Source organism: Meles meles, chromosome X, assembly GCF_922984935.1.
Source record: "Meles meles chromosome X, mMelMel3.1 paternal haplotype, whole genome shotgun sequence".
Classification (NCBI taxonomy): Eukaryota; Metazoa; Chordata; class Mammalia; order Carnivora; family Mustelidae; genus Meles; species Meles meles.
The window spans coordinates 33,262,351-33,286,777 of NC_060087.1; the positions used below are offsets into that span (position 1 = coordinate 33,262,351).

Here is a 24,427-nt window from a genome sequence, read left to right on the forward strand (position 1 = left end):
AAGAATAAATATTGTTAAAATGTCTATGCTGCCCAGAGCAATCTACACATTCAGTGCAATCCCTATCAAAATAACGCTGACAGTTTTTCACAGAGCTGGAACAAACAGTCCTAAAATTTGTATGGAATCAGGAAAATTTGTATGGAATAACCAGAGAAATGTTGAAAAAGAAAACCAAAGCTGGTAGCATCACAGTGCCAGAATGGAAGCTGTGATGCAAGAATGAAAGCTCTCTTACAGAGCTGTAATCATCAAGACAGTATGGTACTGGCACAAAAACAGACACATAGGTCAATGGAACAGAACAGAGACCCCCAAAATGGACCCTTAACTGTATGGCCAACTAATCTTCCACAAAGTAGGAAGGAATAGCCAATGGAAAAAGGGCAGTCTCTTCAATAAATAGTGCTAGGAAAATTGGACACCCATATATAGAAGAATGAAACTGGACCATTTTCTTACAACATACACAAAGATAAACTGAAAACGGGTGAAAGACCTAGACTGAGACAGGAGTCTATCAAAATCCTAGAGAAGAACATAGCCAGCAACCTCTGTGACCTTGACCGCCGCAACTTCTTGCTAGTCACTTTCCCAAAGGCAAGGGAAACAAAAGCAAAAATGAACTATTGGGACTTCATCAAGATTAAAAGCTTGTGCACAGCAATGGAAACAGTCAACAAAACTAAAAGGCAACCTACAGAATGGGAGAAAGTATTTGCAAGTAACATATCTGATAAAGGGCTAGCAGCCACGATCTATAAAGAATGTAACAAACTCAACACCCAAAAAACAAAGAAATGTCAAGAAAGGGGCAGACGATATGAACAGACATTTCTCCGAAGAAGACATACAAATGGCCAACAGACACATGAAAAAATACTCCACATCACTTGGCGTCTGGGAAGTACAAATCAAAACCACAATGACATACCACCTCACACCAGTCAGAATGCCTAAAATGAACAAAACAGGAAACAACAAATGTTGGAGAGGATGTGGAGAAAGGGGAACCCTCTTCCACTGTTGGTGGGAATGCAAGCTGGAAAACAGTATGGAGGTTCCTCAAGGAGTTAAAAATAGAGTGGTACCTGGGTCGCTCAGTTGGTTAAGCATCTGCTTTCAGCTCAGGTCATGGTCCTGGGGTCCTGGGATTGAGCGGTGCATCAGGTTCCCTGCTCAGTGGGGGGCCTGCTTCTCCCTCTCCCCCTCTCCCCTACTTGTGCTCTCTTTCTCTTTCTCTTTCAAATAGATAAGTAAAATCTTTTAAAAAGTACTTATATAGACAATCATCTTTAAATAATTTTTGTCTTCCTTTCCAGTCTTATTTTTTTAATTGGAATGTACCACTAATTGTCACAATTTAACATGTGGGACATTTTTTTGTTTGTCTAAACAAGCACAGGTGAATTAGTTCTTCCCATTTAGATAACTTCCATGAGAGCAGAGACTTTTTTTTTTTGTCTTTTGTTTGCTGTTGTATCCCTAGAACCTAGGCAAGTAGGAGAAACACAATGTGTGTTTGAGAGTTACACAGTATATATTTGTTGAATTGAAAAGATGATTGTGCTGAATCTGGTATATACTACTTTACCCGAATCTCAGGATAACTGGCAAGCAGATGGAAACAAAATGTTATTTTCTTCATTTGCATAATTTTCCTAATTTTGTTTTCTAGATTCTAAAAGGTAAGTATCCAAGGAATTCCATAATATCTGACAGCACTTTTGATACTGCTGCCTTGTGTATATCACTGGAAGGAGTAGCATCTATAAACATTAATACATTGCATATATTGTTTCAAAAAAACTATTTTATATATTATAATATATAGTTTTCTAATTTATTAATTTTGTCATATATTAGTACATGCTACTTACATGTTTCTCAAGCCTTTATGTCATTTGTTACACATTGAAGTTAATGGACTTGGGAAAGTGAATGGCACATAGTAAGTACCTGAAGGTTAGGGTAATTGAAGAATTAATTAAGCAGGCTTTCGGGGAATAGTTTCTTTATAAATGCAGAGGTATTTAGTGGCTTCCCACTATATTTAGAATAAAATCTGAGCTTTTCACCCAGTGAAGCTTTATATAATTTGACCTATTGTCTCTGACTCCCAGCTTCTCGCTTGCTGGTTATGCTAAAGCCATACAAAACTTCTTTCAGTTTCTTTAATACCTTTTGTTCCTTTATGTATATTTAAAAAGTTATTATGCTTCCCCAGAGCCTCTAAGCTTTATTAGGGCACATCTGTTTTATTTACTATCAAATCCCTACTGCTAACAAAATTACTCAAATGTGGTAAGCAGTAAGTAAATATGTGTGGAATGACTATATACATGATTGAAAGAGCACTGGACTTGGTATCAGGAACTCTAGATTAAAATCCTGGATTGTGTTCTGAGTCTTGATCTGGATGCCAGTTACACAGATATGTTTGTGAAGTCATTGAGGTATACAGTTATAATGTGAGCGCTTTTGATGTGAAGATGTTGGTAAGTTAAAGACAACAATCATGGGGTGCCCCTACTTACTAACTATGTGAACATGAGTGAGTCATTTCCTCTGAAATTTAGTTTTATCATTTATCAATAGGTATTATTGTACTTACCTCATAAGGTTGTTGCAAGCACTGATAAGACGATATATGTGAAACTGCCTTATGGTTGTGGAGATATAATATATATCAGTGGAATCATTATTATTTCAAGTGGAGAAGATGCAGAGGGGAAGCACTCAGAAACCTAGTAGAACCCATCTCTTACAGAAAAGCCCTTAGGCAGCTGACCAGAGCTGGGGCATTAAAAGTTACTGAGGGAAGGGGCGCCTGGGTGGCTCAGTGGGTTAAGCCTCTGCCTTCGGCTCAGGTCATGATCCCAAGGTCCTGGGATCGAGCCCCACATCGGGCTCTCTGCTCAGCGGGGAGGCGGGCTCCCTGCTGCCTCCCCCACACTCTCTCTGCCTGCCTCTCTGCCTACTTGCGATCTCTGTCAAATAAATAAATAAATCTTAAAAAAAAAAAGTTACTGAGGGAAGAATGGATTTCATCTCATCTCTAGAGTATGCAACAGGACCCTCAGTCCTTCTTAGTCTTAAAAATGAAGAACAGGGGGCACTTGGGTGGCTCAGTGGATTGGGCCGCTGCCTTCGGCTTGGGTCATGATCTCGGGGTCCTGGGATCGAGCCCCGCATCGGGCTCTCTGCTCCGTGGGGGGCCTGCTTCCTCCTCTCTCTCTGCCTTCCTCTCTGCCTGCTTGTGATCTCTCTCTCTGTCAAATAAATAAAATCTTTAAAAAAAAAATGAAGAACAGGGTGGGGCACTGGTGGCTCAGTCATTATGCTTCTGCATTTGGCTCAGGTCATGACTCCAGGGTCCTGTGATGGAGCCCTGCATTGGGCTCCCTGTTCAGAGGGAAGCCTGCTTCTCCCTCTCCCACTCCCCCTGCTTGTGTTCCCTCTCTCACTGTGTCTCTTTCTGTCAAATAAATACATAAAATCTTTAAAAAAAATGAGAAGGGGCTTTGGGACTTAAGGAAGAGCAGGAGACTAGGACAGGCAAAGCCTTTAGTAGGGTGGCCAGAAATTAATTTAATGGTGTATTTGAGTACCAGGGAGGATAGTGAAGTGATTGCCCTACCTAACCAGTCATGGGAGACCCATGTGGCTGAAAATTAAAGCCAGCATTGAAATGCTTCTCTACAGATTAAAATGTAGCTTGCAGGGTTTCAAAAATAATGAAGAGCTAGGTATAATTGAATCTCAAAGGATCACTAGAAGAAGAATCACTCCCAGGGTTAGGAGTTTCCAGACTATGATTGTCACTGGAAGGCTGGGAACAGAGGAGTAAGTGCATGTAAAGGGACCTAAAAGATGGGAAGGGACACTCTTAGAAAACTGGTGGTACACATTCCAAATTTTAATAGTTCATGCAGCTAAAGCTGCAGCTTTAAAATGAGATGTTATTGTTAAAAATTCAGCTCATAAAATATATTCTACTCTCTATCTTAGGTAGTTATCATTATACTTAATGTATTGAACCAGATTGATCAACTAGAAAATAAACTACCAGAACTAGACTGAACCAAGACATTTTAGCAGAAGAAAATTATTGTCATTCTCATAAGTCCTGCCGAACGCATGTTTATTGTTATCAGTAACTGCTCTGGTATCATTTAATGTTCTTTCAAAGCCTATGAAATTAGGGCTACCATTAATAACCCCATTATGGATGAAGAGCCTGAGGCTTAAAGAAGTTAAATAACTTGCCCAAGATCGGATAGTAATTGGCAGGGCAGACCCCACACCCTGGCTTGTATGGTGACAAAACCCATACTCTGACCTGTTGCTGGAACTCACATCAGGATGTGTATAACCTACCGTTATTTAAGAGGCCCTGATACTAGAATTGATTTTAAGTTCCAGAAAAGCAGAGAATTTGTCTCTCTTCTTTCCCACTGTTTCTCTAAAGCAAAGTTTCTCATCCTTGACTCTATTGACATTTTGGACTGAATAATTCTTTGTTGTGGGAGGGCTGTTCTGCTTATTGTAGGATGTTTAGCAGTATCCCTGACCTCAGCCCACTAGATGCTTGTAGCACTCCTCCCCAGTTGTGACAAATGAAAATATCTCTAGACATTGCAAAGTGTCCTGTGGGGAGAAAATTGCCCGTAGTTGAGAACAACTGTCCTAAAGAATAGAGCAGTGCCTGGCAAGTAAAAGACACTCAATAAATATTTTTTAATTAATTTAAAAATTTTTTTTATAAACACATAATGTATTTTTATCCCCAGGGGTACAGGTCTGTGAATCGCCAGGTTTATACATTTCACAGCCACTCACCATAGCATATACTCTCCCCAATGTCCATAACCCCACCACCCTCTCCTGACCCCCTCCCCCCAGCAACCCTCAGCCTGTTTTGTGAGATTCAGTCTTTTATAGTTTGTCTCCCTCCTGATCCCATCTTCTTTCATTTTTTCTATTCCTACCCCCAACCCCCCCGCGTAGCATCTCCACTTCCTCATATCAGGGAGATCATATGATAGTTGTCTTTTTCCGAAACACAACTGACAGAATGGGAGAAGATATTTGCAAACGACATATCAGATAAAGGGCTAGTATCCAAAATCTATAAGGAACTTAGCAAACTCAACCCCCAAAGAACAAATAATCCAATCAAGAAATGGGCAGAGGACATTAACAGACATTTCTGTGAAGAAGACATCCAGCTTTTTTTTTTTTAAGATTTTATTTATTTGATATAGAGAGAGAGATCACAAGTAGATAGAGAGGCAAGTAGAGAGAGAGGAGGAAGCAGGCTCCCTGCTGAGCAGAGAGCCCGATGCGGAACTCGATCCCAGGACCCTGAGATCGTGACCTGAGCCGAAGGCAGAGGCTTAACCCACTGAGCCACCCAGGCGGCCCCTGAAGAAGACATCCAGATGACCAACAGACACATGAAAAAATGCTCCACATCACTCGGCATCAGGGAAATACAAATCAAAACCACAATGAGATATGACCTCACACTAGTCAGAATGGCTAAAATTAACAAGTCAGGAAATGACAGATGCTTGCGAGGATGCGGAGAAAGGGGAACCCTCCTACACCGTTGGTGGGAATGCAAGCTGGAGCAACCACTCTGGAAAACAGTGTGGAGGTTCCTTGAAAAGCTGAAAATAGAGCTACTCTATGACCCAGCAATTGCACTACTGGGTATGTACCCTAAAGATACAAATGTGGTGCTCTGAAAGGGCATGTGCACCCCAATGTTTATAGCAGCAATGTCCACAATAGCCAAACTATGGAATGAACCTAGATGTCCATCAACAGATGAATGGATAAAGAAGATGTGGTATACACACACACACACACACACACACACACACACACACATACACACACATACATACACACACACACACACACACACACACAATGGAATACTATGCAGCCATCAGAAGAGATGAAATCTTGCCATTTGTGATGATGTGGATGGAACTAGAGGGTATTATGCTTAGTGAAATAAGTCAGTCGGAGAAAGACAACTATCAATAAATATTTTTGATTAATGACAGGAATGAACATTGTTCTACAAAGTGTACTGCTTGTGGTATGCAAAATAACTGTAGGAAATCCTGAAAAAGTTTGAGAATTTTAATAGTTATGCATTTTATATGCATTAGAAAAATAAAATATAATCGAACCCATGCTTTCCTGTTCTATTTTATAGGACAGGACTAAAGTGGATACGGAAATAAAAAAATAGGAAGGAAGTATAGATGATAAATCCATCTAGCAAAAATCATGAAATTAATTAAGATGGTATGCAAATGACTATAATTTGATGCAGTGATCAATACTAAGGGAAACTTAGGAAAACATGATGTGTCCCAAATACACTTGGTATGGGAGCTTCCCCTAAGTCTGGTTTGTGTAGGGCAGTAGAACCCTCCCAGGGAATGATCTAGTGCCCTGCACAAACTAGACAACAAGTAGAATACAAATCGTTTACCCTCTGAGAATTGGACAGTCTGAGATACACTGTAATATATGCACATCTGTATGAGATAGCACATAAATTCCATATTATATGAGAGAACAAAGGAAAACGAGATGACTTCCTGTTCAGGTAATGAGGAAAGTCTTCACTGATGTTGAGGGATGGGTGGAATTTGAGTAGGTGTCGATAATGCAGAGGAAAAGAGCAGAGACATAGAATTGGAACAGTTTAAAGCATATTTAAGGGATGGGTGGAGGCCAATTTGACCAGAGTGTGATGTAACTGTTAAGAAAGTTGGAACCTGGGGTGCCTGGGTGGCTCAGTGGTTTAAGCCTCTGCCTTCGGCTCAGGTCATGATCTCAGGGTCCTGGGATCAAGCCCCGCATCGGGCTCTCTGCTTGGCGGGGAGCCTGCTTCCCCCTCTCTCTCTGCCTGCCTCTCTGCCTACTTGTGACCTCTCTCTCTCTCTGTCAAATAAAGAAAGAAAGAAAGTAAGTAAGTTGGAACCAACTTGGTTATAGAGAGTGTTTCATCCCAAGCTGGGTAAATCCATTGTACAGTGATTTTTATTTCCTAATGATTTTTATTTCCTAATGATTGGCTAACACATGCTCTGCTGACATTGTTTTTTGTTTGTTCGTTTTTTCAAGTGTGTTGCTATTACTCTAGAAGTGATGTTTGGGATGGGGACCTGAGACTCAAGTTTGACAAATACTCCTACTTAGAGAGGTATAAAAACTAGAACACACACACACACACACACACACACACACACACACACACACACAGCTGAAAAAAAAAAAGAAAATAGAGTGGAAAGAGCAGGTACACCCTGGCATCATAAGCATGGTGGTAACCTGTGACTGGGGGAGTTCGGGGTTTGGGAGTAATGTGGACAGTAGGCCTTGAACCTCTTACCCCTGTAAGGAAGTTGTCTTTCGTAAAATAAGGTTCTGGTTGTTGGAGGTTTGCTCCTGGAACACTAAGTGAGGCAGCTGACAGGAAATAGTGATTTTTGCCTCCTGAGTTTCATCTTGCCCTGGAAGACGGCTGCTTTCGATGCCTTTCCACTCCACCATGTTGACCTCCAGAGAGGCAAGTCCTCTTTGAAAGTCCTGGCCCATGCATGACAAACCTTTCCTTTGTGGTTCCTCTGACACAAATGCAAGGGGCTTGATTGTTTTCAAAAAGGCTTTATTAAATACTAAGGAAGAAAGAAGAAATAAAATACAAGAAGTTCTACCAGATTTACCCAGTGTCTGATATCACTGTACTCTCACCAGTCAGAGCTCCTTTCTCTACTGCCATCAGAGATACTGTCTCTAAATCGAAATTTAGCCATATGACTCCTGTGCTTAACTCTTTCATGATTTCTCACACAGGGATTGCGTTTTAGTACAATAGCTTTCATACAGTTTTTCCTGGAGTGAGGTCGGTTTTGTAGTTCTTTCTACATAATACTGATTTTATTTATCTGACTTGGAGGGATTACAATGAAAGTTAAGGTGATACTTGAGAAGGGTAAAAGACGTTCTATGAATATGTATGAGAGTTCCAGCCCTTTCCTACAGCCTTCCCTGAATAGCTTTATCTGAAGGGTCAGGGGGTCACTAAATTTCAGACTCGGCTTCCTGTGGTGCTGGCTTTCTCATGAGGTGTATCTGTGCTGCCTCAAGGAGAAATCCCAGTGGGTGGGACTACAGCTGTCCACCTCAAGTGAACCTGCAGAGTTTGGCCCTCGCCCATTTTATGTACTGGTGTTCTGTGTAAGATTTTTCTGAGAATGGTTTGCAGCTTTAAATAAAAGGGGTGGGGGCAGTAGTGAGAGAAACCATTAAATGATTTCTAAAGTTCCTTTTGGTTCCAAAATTCTCTGAGAATCTAACCCCCCTGACTTCTTTCTTCATTCACTTTGTTAATTTTGTTCTGTACAATTACTACCTTGTTAGAAAATAAGGAAATTTCAGAGCTGCAAGAGGCTTTTGTAATTGCCTTGTCCAGTTTCCCAAACTGAGCTCCAAAGAATAGGACTCCTGAGAAATATTGATTACTTACAAATGGATTAAGTAGCCAAATAGTCTGAGAGACTATACTTTGATCACATTGATAATTAGCATTTTTATGACTCTGGAAAGTCTTATAGTAAACCCACTTAACTTTAACACAGAATTTCTCACATTTATTTAATCAGAGTCCTGATTTTGAATAATGCACTTTTAACATCCTGTGGAGGACAATTTGGGTAACACATGTAGTTCAGTGCCCTTCATTTGTAAGGAATTTGAGATAGAAAGTTATTTTCCAGCGTCACACAACTAGTTATCAGGTCTCAGTCTCATGTATATTCCCTAATTGTCTCTGTTCCATATATGCTTAATTTCTTTTTTTTTTTAATTTATTTGACAGACAGAGATCACAAGTAGGCAGAGAGGCAGGCAGAGAGAGAGGAAGGGAAGCAGGCTCCCCACTGAGCAGAGAGCCCGATGTGGGGCTCGATCCCAGAACCCTGGAATCATGACCTGAACTGAAGGTAGAGGCCTTAACCCACTGAGCCACCCAGGCGCTTTTTTTTATGGCTTTTTTGGAGATATAGTTGACATAAAGCATTGTGTAAGTTTAAGGTATAGAAGATGTTGATTTGAGGGGCGCCAGGCTTTTGCCTTCAGGTCATGATCCCAGGGTCCTGGGATTGATTCCTTCATCGGGCTCCCTGCTCTGCAGGAAGCCGGCTTCTCCCTCTCCCACTCCCTCTGCTTGTGTTCCCTCTCTCGCTGTGTCTCTCTCTGACAAATGAATAAATAAAATCTTTTAAAAAAAAGATGTTGATTATATATATATATAATGATAAACATATATATTGTGAAGTGATTACCACAAAGTTAGTTAACACATCACCTTACATAGTTTTAATTTTGTGTGTGTGTCTCTGCCCTAGGTGTGGGAGGTGGGTGTCTTTATGACAATCACCTGTGGCCAATGCAGAATAACCAGCCCTTAAAAGGGGAAGTAAATCATTGAAGGTGTTACCAATAGAGATGTTAAAAGGATTTACGTTCCCTGGTTAGCTTTCTATAAAAGACCAACACCGAAGGTTCTCATTGGCGATCCTGTTAGGACCCCTCTCACTCTTGAGAGCTTTTTCTGTATCTTCACTTAATAAACTTCTGTTGCTTTACTCAGTAGAAAAAAAAAGGGTGTGTCAAGAACTTTTAATCTCTACTCACTTAGTGTTTTTCAAATATACAGTACAGCATTGGTAACTGTAGTCACTGTGCTGTACTTTATACCCCAGAACGCATTCAGCTTAAAACTAGAAGTTGGTACCTTTTGACCACCTTCACCCATAACCCCCTTCCCTCTGCCCCTGGCAACTACCAGTCTATTGTCTGTTTTTATGGTTTTTTTTTTAAAGCTTCCCCATATGAATGAGATCATACAATATTTGTCTTTCAATGTCTGATGTATTTCACTCAGCATAAGGCCTTCAAGGTTCATCTGTGTTGTTGTAACTGACAGAATTTCCTTTTTTGTGGCTGAATAATATTCCATTTTGTGTGTGTGTGTGTGTGTGTGTGTGTGTGTGTGTGTATGTCACATTTTTAAAATTCATCTCTCAGTGGATCTTTATGTCTTGACTATTGTAAATAATGCTGCAGTGAACATGGTGGTATAAAAATCTCGTCCAGATACTGATTTCATTTTTTTCAGATACATACTCCAAAGTTAAATTGATGGATCATATAGCAGTTCTACTTTTTAAAAAAAGATTTTACTTATTTACTGAGAGAGAGCAGGAGCATGAGCAAGGGGAGGGACAGAGGGAGAGGCAGACTCCCCACTGAGCAGGGAGCCTGACTCAACTGGGGGCATGATCCCGGGACTCCGAGATCATGACCTAAGCCGAAGGCAGATGTTTGACTGAACCACCCAGGTGCCCCAGCAGCTCTACTTTTTAAATTTCTTGAGCAGCTTCCTTACTATTTTCTCTAGTGGCTATACCAGGTTACATTACCAACCAGCAGGGTACAAGGGTTCTCTTTCTTCCCATCCTTGCTAGCATTTGGTATTTTTTGTCTTTTTGGTAATAGATGTCCTACCAGGTGTGAGGTGATATAACATTTTGGTTTTGATCTTCATTTCCCTAATGATGTAATGATGTAAGCACCTTTTCATGTGCCTCTTAACCATTTGTTAAGGATTTCTTCTTTTGAAAAATGTGTACTTGGGTTCACTGCCCATGTTTAAATTTGGTTGTTTTTTGCTATTGAGTTGTATGAGTTCATGCTGTATTTTGGATATTAACCCCTTATCAGATATGTGGTTTGCCGATACACTCTCCAGTTCCCTGCGTTGCCTTTTCACTTTGTTGATCATTTCTTTTGTTGTGCGGCAGCTTTTCAGTTTGGTGTAATCTCATTTATTTGTGCTTTTGTTACTGGTGTTTTTGGTTGTCATATCCAAAAAATCATTTTCAAGACCAGTTTCAGAGAACTTTTTTTCTGTTTGTTCTTCCAACAGTTTTATGGTTCCAGGTCTTACATTTCACTCTTTAATCCATTTTGAGTTAATTCTGTCAGTGGTATAAGGCAGAGATCCATTTTCATTCTTTAACTTGTGAATGTCTAGTTTTCCCAGCACTATTTGTAAAGAGACTGTCTTTTCCCCAGTGAGTTTTCTCGGCTCCCTTGTCAGGTGAATGTTAGTTGACTTTATATGCCTTGGTTTATTTCTGCATTCGGGATTCTATTCTTTGGTCTGTTTGTCTGTTTTTATGCCAGTATCATATTGTCTTGATCACTGTAGTTTTGTAATATAGTTTGCAGTCGGGAAGCATGATGTCTCTAGCTTTGTTCTTTCTCAAGAGTGCTTTGGCTATTCACGGTCTTTAGTGGTTCCATACAAATTTTAGGATTTTTTTTCTATCTCTGTAAAAATGCCATTGGAATTTTGATAGGGATTGTGTTGAATCTATAGGTGACTTTTGGTAGTATGGCCATTTTAATAATAATCTTCCAATCCATGAACATGGGATATTTTTCCATTTATCCGTTTCTTTTTCTTTTGTGAACATCTTACCCAGTTTTCCATTCATAGATTGTTCACTTCCTTGGTTAAATTTATTCCTGGGGGCACCTGGGTGGATCAGTGGGTTAAAGCCTCTGCCTTCGGCTCAGGTCATGATTCCAGGGTCCTGGGATCGAGCCCCACATTGGGCTTGCTGCTTAGCAGGGAGCCTGCTTCCTCCTTTCTCTCTCTCTCTCTCTCTCTCTCTTTCTGCCTGCCTCTCTGCCTACTTGTGATCTCTGTCAAATAAATAAATAAAATCTTTAAAAAAAATTTATTCCTGTATTTTTTTTTCTTTTTGATGCCATTATAAGTGGGGTTATTCTTTATTTTTCAGGCAGTTCATTGCTAGGCTCTGTAAACAACTTTTTTTTGTATGTTGATTTTTAATCCTGCAATTTTATGGAATTCTTTTATTCTAACAGGTTTGTTTGTTTGAAGAATCTTTAGGATTTTCTGCATATAGGATCATACCATCTTCAACCAGGGAGAATTTTACTTATTCCTTTCTGAGTTAGATGCTTTTTTTTTTCTTCCCTTGCCTGATCACTCTGGCTAGGACCTCAGTACTATGTTGGGTAGGAGTGGGGAATGTGGGCATCCTTTGGAATCTAAGACCATTCCTGATCTTAGAGGAAAAGCATTCAACTTTCATCATTAAGTATGATGTTAACTGTGAGTTTCTCTTATATGGCATTTATTATATTGAGGTATATTCCTTCTGTACCCAGTTCGTTGAGAGTCTTTTTTTTAATCATGAATGAATGTTGAATTTTATCAAATGCTTTCTCTGCATCTATTGAGATGATTATATGATTTTTATCTTTTTTTTTTTTTGAAGGGTTTGAACAGGATTGACTAATTCTTTAAATATTAGAATTCACGGGGCACCTGGGTGGCTCAGTGGGTTAAGCCTCTACCTTTGGCTCAGGTCGTGATCTCAGGGTTCTGGGATCGAGCCCCGTATTGGGCTCTCTGCTCAGCAGGGAGCCTGCTTCCCCCTGCCTCTCTGCCTGGTTGTGATCTCTCTCTCTCTCTCTCTATCAAATAAATAAGTAAAATCTTTAAAAAAATTAGAATTCACCACAGAGACCATCTAGTCTAGGACTTTTCTTTTTTGAGAGGTTTTTGATTACTGATTCTATCCCCTTACTCATTATTAGCCTGTTCACATTTTCTATTCATGATTTAGCCTTGGTGGATTATATGTTTCTAAGAATGCATAAGTTTTTTCTAGGTTGTCCAATTTGTTGGTGTATAGCTGTTTGTAGTAGTCTCATTTTCCTTTGCATTTGTGGTATGACTTGTAATGTGTCCTCTTTCATTTCTGATCTAATTTTTTTTCTTGGTCTAGCTAAAGATTTGTCCATTTTCTTCATCTTTTTAATGAATCAACTCTCAGTTAATTTTTTTCCTTTTTTTATCTTTTATTTCTGCCTTATATTTAGTATTTATTTCTTCTACTAACTTAGGGCTTGTTTTTTTTTCCTTGAAAGTTCGCTGCTATAAACTCCCCTCTTAGAACTGCTTTTCTTGCATTCCATTGTTTTTATTTTGCTGTGTTTCTATTTTTTTGTATCTCAAGATTTTTTTTTTAATTTTCCTTTTGCTTTCTTCTTTGGTCCATTGGTTGGTCAGGAGTATGTTGTTTAACTCCCACGTATGAGAATTTTACAGCTTTCCTCCCATTCTTGATTTCTAGTTTCATACCATTGTGCCTATAAAGGGTAGGTGATATAATTTGTTTACTTGAATTTGTTGAGACTTGTGGCCTGCCATATGATCTATCATAGAAAACATTTCATGTGTACTTGAGAAGAATGTGTATTCTGCTGTTAGATGGAATGTTCTGTTTATGTCTGTTTGGTCCCTTTGGTCTATACTGTTGTTTAAACCTGCTGTTTCCTGATTGATTCTCTGTCTGTACAATCTACCAATCACTGAAAGTGGATATTAAAGTCCCCAACTATTACTGTATTGCTGTTTACTTCTTTTAGTTGTGTTGGCATTTGCTTTATATTCACATGCTTCAGTATTGGGTGAATAAATATTTATGATTGTTAGATCTTTTTAATGAATTGACCTTTTTCATTATATAATAACCTTCTTTGTCTCTTGTGACCATTTTTAGCTTAAAGTCTATCTTGTCTGGTAACAAATATAGCTATCTCTACTCTTTTTGGTTATCATTTGCTTGCAATATCTGTTTCTGTCTCTTCACTTCATATGTGTCCTTAAAACTAAAGTCTCTTGTAGACAGTATGTCATTCGGACCCTGTTTTTTTTTTTTTTTAATCCATTCAAGCTTTCTGTGTTTTTTGGTTGGTGAATTTAATCCATTTATATTAAAAGTAATTATTTATAGGTAAGCTGTTCTGTTGAATTCTGCAGTTCTATTTTTAGCTCTAAGATTTCTGATTTTGATGGTTTGTCTTTCTTTGTTGTACTTCTCATTTTGTTCATGGCATTGTTTTCCCATTTTCATTTATCTGTGTATTCTTGTAGTTTATTAAAGTTCTTTAAGAGGATTATTCTGAATTCCTTTTCAGGCAATCTATAAATCTATTTTGTTAGGGTCACTTATTGAAGCTTTATTAGTTTCCTTTGGTGATGTTATGTTTACCTTTTTATTCATGATTCTTGATTCTTTGCATTGGTGCCTCTGTATTTGCTTAAGCAGTCTCCTCTTTCACACTTTACAAGTTCATTTTAGCATGGAAAGACCTTCACCAGTCACTATAGGTTGGGAGTACTGGACAGGTCATCTGGTAGCCTCTGTGGGAAGGCAGGGCTTGCTCTTGGGGTTTCTAGTTGGGCAAGGCCATTGTCCATGCTCTGAGGTTGGGGGGAATGATGCTGGCTGGGCTCTACAGTTGGGTGGGCCTGCTGACTGGGCTCATGTTCAAGCAGGATTAGTGGGCAACCATCTCCTTGTTTGGCGCAGGCTATTGATTGTGCTCTGCAGTCAGGTGGGGCCGCTAGCTAGGCTCTGCAATCACCTCTGGTTGGTCAAAGTCCCAGGCTGTGTTCCTTGGCAGGGTGGCGCCACTGGATGAACTCCTTGATTGTACAGGGCTACAGGATGGATTCTGCAATCACCCCTGGTTGTATGGGGTTTCAGGTCATGCTCCACAACCAGATGGTGCCACTGGCTGAAGTCTGTGTTTACACAGGGCCCACAGTTTATGCCCTGAAGTTGAGTGGGGCATGCTCATCTTCCTGGTCATGTAATCCATGGGCTGTGCCCACCTGGAAGGCAAGGTCATTGGCTAGACTTCCTTGTCTGGTGGGATCACAGGCAGTGCTCCTTGACTGGGCAGGGTACCAGCTTGGTTTCCTACCTGGGCAAGGCTACAGGCTGTTTTCAACAATTGGGCAGGGCCGGTATTCTGGGGTCCTCTGCTTATCAGGGTTGTAAAGTAAGCTCCATAACTGGATGAGATTGTAGGCTGGGCTATGTCTCACAGTACATACAATAGGCTGTGCCCCCACGTTTCCTGGGTCACTACCCAGGCTCCTTGGTTATATGGGGCCAGAGGCTATGCTGAACTATTGCGCATGGCTGCTGGCTTGACTTCCTGACTGAGCCAGGGCTATAGGATGAGCTGTGTGGCTGCTCTAGATCTCTGGCTGGGCCTCCTGGGTAGGCAGAGCTGGGGGCTATGTTCAGCACTAAGGTGGGGCTGGGAATTTGCATCCCTTCTTGAGCAGGGTGGTAGAACAGGCTTCCCTACCAGTATGGCTCAGTGACTGGTGATCCAAATCAGGCAAAACTGCCAAACAAGTTCCGTAGCCAGAGAGGGCCACTGGCTCAGCTCTGCAGATGGCCAGAGCTGCTGGCTAGGATCTCTGCTCAGCAGTGTTGCTGCAAGCAAGAATGCCATCTGCCAAGACCTGCTGTAAGCCCCATGCCCTTCTCCCTCTCTAGCTGATCCCCAGTGGTCAAGCCTTGCAGATTCTTCCACTGACCCCTATGAGGCAAGACATGAGTGGACTTCCTGCAAAGGGGCCCATGTGCTGGGGGAGCTAGATGTCTGCCTTGGGCTCTCTTTTCCCACTGTAGTAACCATCACTCCTGGGTGGAGATGGTGGGGGGGAAGCTTTCTCAATGTGGCACTGTAGAGGAAAGGCAGTGGGTTCAGAATGTGTCCAGTCCTCTTCTAATGTCGGATTTTCACACTGATGTTTCTCTGGATAGTTGCCAGTTGGTCTTCTTGTGAGGAGTACTATAGTTGGGAATGTCCTATATGGCCATCTTGATGATATCATTCTCTCAGACATGCTTAACTTCAAGTAGGTTATACATTCATTAATGGACAGATAGATTATGTCTCATAATTTTGCCTCTGGTGCTTAGCTCCATGTTGGGAATGTGGCAGGTAAATAATAAATGTGTGGTAATTCTGTGATTGAACCCTATAAGAAAATGAAGCATTATGGTATGAATTAGCTTCTGTGTAATGTATTTTCATCTTTTAAAAACAAGAATTGCTTTTCTTCCATGCATGCCTGCATTTGGATTATGTGGGTTTTTTCCTACAAAATTTCCGTTGTCAGGAACTCATGGTTATTGATTCATACTGTTTATTGGTAATAGCTCTGCGGGCTGCTTTGCTTCAGGGATAACTTAATTAGGGGTACTGCTGTTTGACACCATTCAGGAAGATGTTACACTGTAAAGGGTATTGGATTTGTCACAGAGTGACACTGAAGAGAAGCCAGGGATAGGCAAACGAGTAACATGCTGCTTGGTCATTAAAATTGGGCCTTTCGTCATTTTGTTTAACATTTTTTGTTTATGTCACTGCCTTCCTAAGTAATGAGTGTGTGACCAATTGGATGACTTTTATTTGGCAAGGGCAGAAACTAATGCTAGACAAACAAGGACATAGTAAGTTGATACAGATAGAGTCCGTGCTTTCAGAATGCTGTGTTTCTGTTCTCTGAAGTTAGATACCTGTTTGTGATGAAGAATACATGTGTGCATGTGTGTAGGGGGCAAGATAGGAATGCACTAAAATGAAATGATCGTGTTGACCACATCGGCTTTCATGGAACTTGCTTGATGTAGTGACTCAAACTCTGTGAATCTAACTGTGTGTATGTGCTGTGTTTTATACAGGGAGTCATCATCCAGGGACCTGCCAGAGACCACAAGAAAACATGGGGAAGAGTAAGTTTCTGTTTGCTTTTTAATAATTCATACTTTCTCCATGTTAATCTGTGTATCCAGGAAATTAAATTTGCAACTCCAGAGTATTTTGTGGACATCTAAATTGTATTTCTAGTTAGTGTTAGAAAGTTTTTGTCTGAAGCAGGGCAGTGCAGAGAAAAACCAACAGACCACATGCTGCTCATTGGCTAGGGTCTTTTGTTTTCCTTCCTTCTGCTCTTTTCTGAACATCTCCGAGTAGAGGGAGAGAAGGCTCAAACTTGATATATATATAGACCTGTCCTAATCCCAGCTTCTTTACAACTCTTAGCAAAGTTACCCATATGCTTCCAATGGTTTCTAAGCCTTGTTGATAACTGACAGAAACAAAAAGATGATTCTGCTGTGCAGCCAGTGATAGTATTAAAAAATTCATCTGTGAGGTTGATTTATAAATGGTTTTGATTTCCCCTAAAATGTTAAAGCCTGGCATTTAAGAACCATTAGATGAATTCCTTTGATATTTCCTTTCTCATGAGGCTATTTATGGGCAGTAGACAACAGACAAATTCAAGGTCATTTTGTTGTTAATATTACCAGCCACCAGCCACCGTAAAAAAATCCTAATCAACATAGACCATAAAACCATATGCATAAAGGACCTCAGAGGGAGACTTCGTGTTGTGTAGTATAACGAGAAGAGTATTGGTCATAGAGTTAGAGGCCTGAAATCAGATTCTCCTTCTACTACCTTGATCATGTCCTAGAGTTCCCCTACATTTGGTTGTCCGTATCCCAAGTGGAATTTATATATTCTTGGAAAGCTGTGGCTGTCATAATGTAGTGACGCATATAAAAGTGTGTTAAGAACTCTGTAGAAGAGAGCAGTGCAATCTGTTCTCGGCTGTCCTTATTGAATAAGTATACTTTCATTGGTTCTTTTTTTTTTAAGATTTATTTATTTTAGAGGGAGAGAGTATGTGCACAAGCAGGAGGAAGGGCAGAGGGAAAAGGAGAGAGAATCCTCAGCAGACTCTGTGCTGAGTGCAGATCTTGATGCAGGGCTCGATCTGTGACCCTGAGATCATGACCTGAACCGAAATCAAAGAGTCAGCCGCTTAACTGATTGAGCCACCCAGACACCCCCATTGGTTCTGTCTTTTAACAGTTAAAATGAAGTGGTTTGGTCAGATGCTTGCGTAGGCAGCAGTGCTTGGGACCAGGGTTACGCAACGGACAAGGAGTGCCTCCTTATGTTTTATTCTCTAAGCACTTTGCTTGCCACTCCTTGGTATGGGCCCCCTGGTAAGCAGCCCCGGGGATTATGGATCAATCATGAAAAATTTCTTCCTGAACCTTGTCGAGTCAGATTTTGCCTGTTTTCTCCAGTGATTTCCTGGGGGATTGATTAGCCCCAGGGATTCTAGTTCTTTCCCAGCCTCCACAAAATACAGCAATCTCCTGATAGTTTAGAAATGTAAAAAACATGAGTAAATTTGAAAAGAACTGGTGAAAGTTCTGGGACTGAATCCATGCCATTTCCTAACTCCAAGTCAGCTATCAACAGAAGTTTCCAGAGTAACTCACTGTGGCTTGGTCCTCACCTAATTTCAAGCTTCAGGTGGATGTGAAGAATGTTTGGATTGTTGGATTTCATCGTGACCACACGGAGAAGTTGCACTGAGAGCAACACATTCCTTATTGTGTCCTCTCTTCATTTTCAGAATGATCATCAGGTCATTAGCAAGGAGATCATTAGGAGCTTACTTTAAAAGGTTCTTCAGCAAGTCTTTGTTTAAATGGTCAGGCAACTAAAAGGAGTTCTTGCTAAAGGATAGGACATGGTAATGTTATCAGCAAGGATGGGCATATTTCCAGTCTGGAGATGAGATAAGGGAAGTGCTCCAAAAAATGCTGCTTTACAAACACATGGAAGCTTATAATAGCATTTTGACTGTTTGTGTTGGCCACTTTAAAAGCATCCTTCACATCCTGAATCTCAAAGACTCTATCCTTTACTCTCTAAGCTTTACTTAGCTGATTTCACTTGCTAATCGCTGTCACTGTTAGTGGGGGAAAGAAGATGCTTCTATGTGGTAATTTTTTTTCTCTTCTGGCAACATACAATGAAGTTTTTTACTGGATTAGGCAAAGATTCTCACAAACATAGCTCAATGTGTCATACAAAGGGACAGCAGAGGAAAATATCACAAAGACATGGCACTAGCCTCATTAACAAGGAGGCATGAAAACAAAGAACACAGCTGGAAAACCATACAGTGTCAGTGAAAAGTCAAAATTAATATTGGCATGAATTTCTTTAAATATTCTTTGATACTGGATGAAGAAATTATTAATATGTGTTAGATGAATCATTCTTTCATGTGACATGAAAAAAAGTGTGAGCCAAGTCTTAAACGTGGTGGTAGGAGGATGAGAACACACTTGTCTATTTAATTTTTTATTAGGCCACCATCTGTGTCCATTTATGTCTCATTGAAATCGCATTTACTACAGATAGATGAGTTCTGAGCTAGAGCTTCATATTTAAGACTTAAGAATATATAATTATTTTGAGATCAAGTGTCTGTGGAACACTTCATAACTCACAGATATTTCTAATACATTATCTTCATTTGAGTTGCCAGAGAACACTATGATGTAAATAGGGATATTATCTTTATTTTATGGATTACAAAACTGAAGGTAATCTAAACTCCACAGCCTATAAAATGGAGAGCCATAATGCAAACCTAGATTTCCTGATGGCCTGTGCAGTTTTTCTTGTCTTCTAGTAGACCATGTTTTGAATACCCTAGTCATTAGTAGTGTATAAAGTCAATTAAAAACTTAGGATCTATCTGTTGATTTGATAAGTACGGAAGAAAGTGTTTTCTCGGATCTATGATGATGTTCATATATTCCATGGGGGACTGGACAGATGGGCAAAGAGAATTGACTCATTGTTTATAACCATTTATGATAACAGCTAAAAGACATGTATCAGGTAGTGGAGTGCCTCAAATACCAAAATCTTCTGAGCAGCAAGGGACACATCCCATACTGCAAGTCTAAGGGGTTTAAAATACCATTTAAGCTGGTGAAAGCCACCCTTTCTGATCAATAGGTTTTTGTCCTTGCTGTTTTTCTTTTTTTCTTTTCTTTTATTTATTTAACAGACAGAGATCACAAGTAGGCAGAGAGGCAGGCAGAGAGAAGGGGGGAAGCAGCCTCCCCGCTGAGCAGAGTCCGATGCGGGGCTCGATCCCAGGATGCTGAGATCATGACCCAAGCCGAAGGCAGAGGCTTTAAACCACTGAGCCACCCAGGCGCCCCTCCTTGAGGTTTTTCTTAACAGGAAGAATAGAATACATTATGGAACACCAGAATAGTAGGAGACAACAAGGGGAGATGCTGTTACAAAAAGGAACAGCATATGTAAATAAAATCATGTATAACATTTCATTGGAGAATGAATGAAGAATGAAGAGAATGTGGGGATTATATAAATGTGTATGTATTGGCTCACAAAATGTTATGTACACAATGCTGGAATGTTTATCTTTACCGTCTTTGGATGGAAATTAAAACTTTATTCTATGCTTTCATCCCCCCCTCACCCCCTGAGTAACTGGTGTATTCATGACAAAATGACACAAGTCTTAGTACTCCACAAAGCAATTCCTTGGGATTTTTCTTGCTAAAAATTTTTGGTGCTATTGTTTCATTATAATGTTCTTGTTTTTTTTAAAGATTTATTTTAGAAAGAGAATGAGAGCATAGGGTGGGGAGGGGCAGAGGGAGAAGGGAGAGAGAATCCAAGCAGACTCCCTTCAGAGTGCAGGGCCCGGTGCAGGGCTCAGTCCCACAACCCTGAGATCATGACCTGAGTCGAAATCAAGAGTTGGTCATCCAACCAACTGAGCCACTCAGGCACCCCTGTTTTGTTACGATGTTTGTGTAGCATTTGATTTTTAAGTCTTGTTTTCCATGTGAATTTTCTTTATAACAGAACACACTTCTGTTACTGAATGTTCTAAGTGCTAGAGCAGCAATTCATGGCATGTATTAGCCTAATACACAGTTATTGATGGTGAATGTCACTATCTTTACCTTAAGAACAGAGCTTCTGGAAGAAATTCATTATGTTGTCTCAATAATAGCTGGCTACAAGATGCGCCTATTCTTGTTATACAAAATGGGAATAGTATTTAGCTGTGAATCTTCAAAAGGATTAATTTTGCTTCATTGTATAAAAAACAGTATTGGGAATAACTGAATGATGACAAGCAGACAGGGCTTATTTGTGGAGAATAATTAAAATGACGTAGCTTTGCATTTTTTGTTTTTCCTTTTCCAGTAGTCTTTAGAGATTTGCCTAGCCTAGAAGAAAATCCTGGGTCTCTAAGGTCTGAATCTGAAAAGTCAGTTTCTATCTTCATTTTCTATACCTAATGGTAACTTAATGCCCTTGATGTTCTCATATCCATGAACATATAAAAAAAAAAAAACAGTGGTGGGGCACCTGGGTGGCTCAGTGGGTTAAGCCTCTGCCTTCGGCTCAGGTCATGATTTCAGGTCCTGGGATCGAGCCCCGCATCGGGCTCTCTGCTCAGTGGGGAGCCTGCTTCCTCCTCTCTGCCTGCCTCTCTGCCTACTTGTGGTCTGTCAAATAAATAAAATCTTTAAAAAAAAAAACAGTGGCAGTGTGCCAGTTACAGTCTGTTTTTTATTAAAACATAGCAGCATCATTTCTTTGGGTCACAGGATGTACTTGGTTCCTTTAGCTCAAGAAACGCAAACACGTTACCCCACTTACCAAGACTTAGCAGAAGGAAAGATGGTTAGGAGCCACCACAGTTAATCTCGAAGCTCTTCGATCTGCTGCTGAACTACTGCTCAGTTGAGGCCAGTTCTAAACTTTAACTCTGAGCATACAGCTCTATATTTTCAACCAAGGAATGAACATGCAAAGTGACAAGCCTTGTAAAGTGACTTTCTCTTAGTGTAGTGTCTGCTTTTATTTGACAGCTCCCTGGTTTATAGTTCAAGTAAAGACACACAGTTAAAGCCAATTAATTATTTCCTTTTCTGGCCTGCATTAAATTTCAGAGTCTCTTTATTATGGCAGCATGTTCATGCCTCTGCCGTTTAGATGAGGTCACCAATTTATTGTAAACCCTTATCTTCATAATTTTATAACAGTAATACAGATCTGCTTGGGGTTGACAGCAGCTATTATTTTTTCCTGGCAAGTCTTTTCCACTAGGAAAATGAGGTAACTCTTTAAGAAGGGTCAAGCCACTTAAAAAACAAACAAACAAAACAAAGTCATTATAGTGCTGGATGCTTTTTGTCTTTGATACAATCCTGCCTTTTATCTATTTAACAAAATAACCTTTGGTACATAAGTTAGGTTTGCACTGTTGACATTTTTTCTCATAGCATAGAATTCACCATGTTCAAGTGTACAATTCGGTGACAATAATTCACAATGTTATGTGACTATTTATTTCCAAAAATGTTCATTACCTCCACAGGAGATTCCAGACCGATGAAGTAGTCAGTCTTCATTCCTCCCTCTCCCTAGGCCCTGGCAACCTGTAATCTGCTTTCTTTCTCTATAGATTTACCTATTCTGGATATTTCATATGAAGGGAATAATACAATATAAGACCTTTTGTGTCTAGCTTTGCCCTGCTTTTTCTAGGTTTATCCGTGTTGTATTCATGTTAGTACCTTATCCCTTTTGTGGCTGAATAATATCCCATTGTATAAATATACCACATTTTGATTATCTCTTCATCAGTTGGTGGACATTTGGATTGTTTCCACTCTTTGGCTATTGTAAGTAATGCTGCTGTGAACATTGTTATACAAGTTTTTGTTGGAATGTCTGTTTTCAGTTCTTTGAGATGTGTTTCTAGAAGTGACTGTTGACATTTTTGGCTGGATAATTTTTTGCATGTGGGGGGTGCTGTCCTGTGTGTTATTAGATGTTTAGCAACATTGTTGGCCTCTCCACACTAGATGCCAGTGGTTCCTTCCTTTCCAAGCTGTGACAACGAAAAATGTATCCAGGCATTGCTAAACATTCCCTAGGGGTGCAAAATTGCTCTGGGCTGAGAACCACTGATTTGGAATAAAGGAAAGTAAATCTTTAGAGACAAGCCATAATACACATATTATGATGTTTTTCATAGAAGTAATTTGAGTCTAAAGAAGAGCATTACGTGGTTCTGGAAACCAAGGTATAGCCCTGATTCTATAATCAAGCAGTTGTGTCCTTGGGTGAGTCACTTAACTTCTGGATTTCAGTTTTCTTGTCAGTAAAATGAAGGGATTGAGAAGGATCAGTGGTTTCCAGTGTACTGCTCAGCGAAGCCCCAGGTTTTCTAAAGGGATCCCTGAGGAGCCACCATGAGGGAAAGGAAGAAAACAAAGTAATCCTGATAATTAGCACCTTCCCTTTAGGCAGAGCAAGCAAAAGTTTGCATTCTGTTATCATTCCTGGAGAAAATTCACACATAAACAATATTAATTCCACCACTAAAAAGTCATTTCTGGAGTCCATGTCCTAATTACCAAAGGCACTAATTTGTCAGAGAGACTCCATTTCCTAAACCCATTACGCTCTGCCGTTGTTGGCAGGAGAAAGAGGTAGCTGAGTGTGCTCTCTTAAGTGCTATCTGAATAGCCACCTTTGGAATGTGGCTTTTTTTTTTAAGATTTTATTTATTTATTTGACAGACAGAGATCACAAGTAGGCAGAGAGGCAGGCAGAGAGAGAGGGGGAAGCAGGCTCCCCGCTGAGCAGAGAGCCCAATGTGGGGCTCGAGCCCAGGACCCTGGGATCACGACCTGAGCCGAAGGCAGAGGCTGAGCCACCCAGTTGCTCCTGGAATGTGGCTTTTTGATGAACTGTAGAACATGTTCTGTTAGATCACCCATCCACTCCTGGATTTAGATTGCAGCTAACTATCACAGAGGTAATATCATGCTGTCTGTGCTGACAGGTTATAAAGCATTCACTATAACATAGAGTTTGGTATTTAAAACCTATTTCATATTTGGTGACTTTGTCTACCTGCCTTTTCCCCCATTCAATGGCTATTATCAGTTACGGTTCTTTCCATATCCTTCCATATGGGACAGAACTATAATCAATGTAGATAGGATCCATAAATTAAAAAGAAACTTTTATGCCTAAGAACTGTAAACACTAAGACAAATGATACCCTTGCTAATATAATTGAGGCACTAGTGACAGGAGAAATACCTATCTTCTGTTTTGATGATTCCACCTGATTGTGTGCTTAATTTTGTATAAATTAGACCATTTGCTAATTCTGTATTTGTTTTCTGTGGGTAAGGTGTACCCCCTCATCCATAAATACCATGTATTAGAATATTCTACCTTTAAATCAGTTCTTAATGATTGCTGGTAACTTGATTGCTGCCATCTACCATCTCAGAAAAATTCTTTAGTCAGGAGTAATGAATTGTGAAATTCCTTCAAAATAAAATTTGGCCTTATACCTTTTTTTATGAGACAATCTGTTAGGCCATTTCTCTGTATCTCATTATTCCTTATTAAGCTTAAAATCATTGGACAAGAGACACCTGAATATATGTTGTAAATTTCGGTTTTATAAGAAAACCATGTTGAGTTAGTAAGACTCACTCTTGGGGGAAACCATGTTTGT

At 40.0% G+C, this 24,427-nt stretch overlaps 1 protein-coding gene across 1 annotated transcript in view; it reads left to right on the top strand.

Moving 5' to 3' along the window:
* Nucleotides 1–24,427, top strand: part of PRRG1 (proline rich and Gla domain 1) — a 170,183-nt gene that overhangs the window by 50,400 nt on the left and 95,356 nt on the right. Inside the window, exon 2 of the mRNA XM_045996202.1 lies at nt 16,692–16,742. Coding sequence (XP_045852158.1) covers nt 16,733–16,742 — 10 coding nt within the window. The 5' untranslated portion in view covers nt 16,692–16,732. The remainder of the gene's footprint in view (nt 1–16,691; nt 16,743–24,427) is intronic.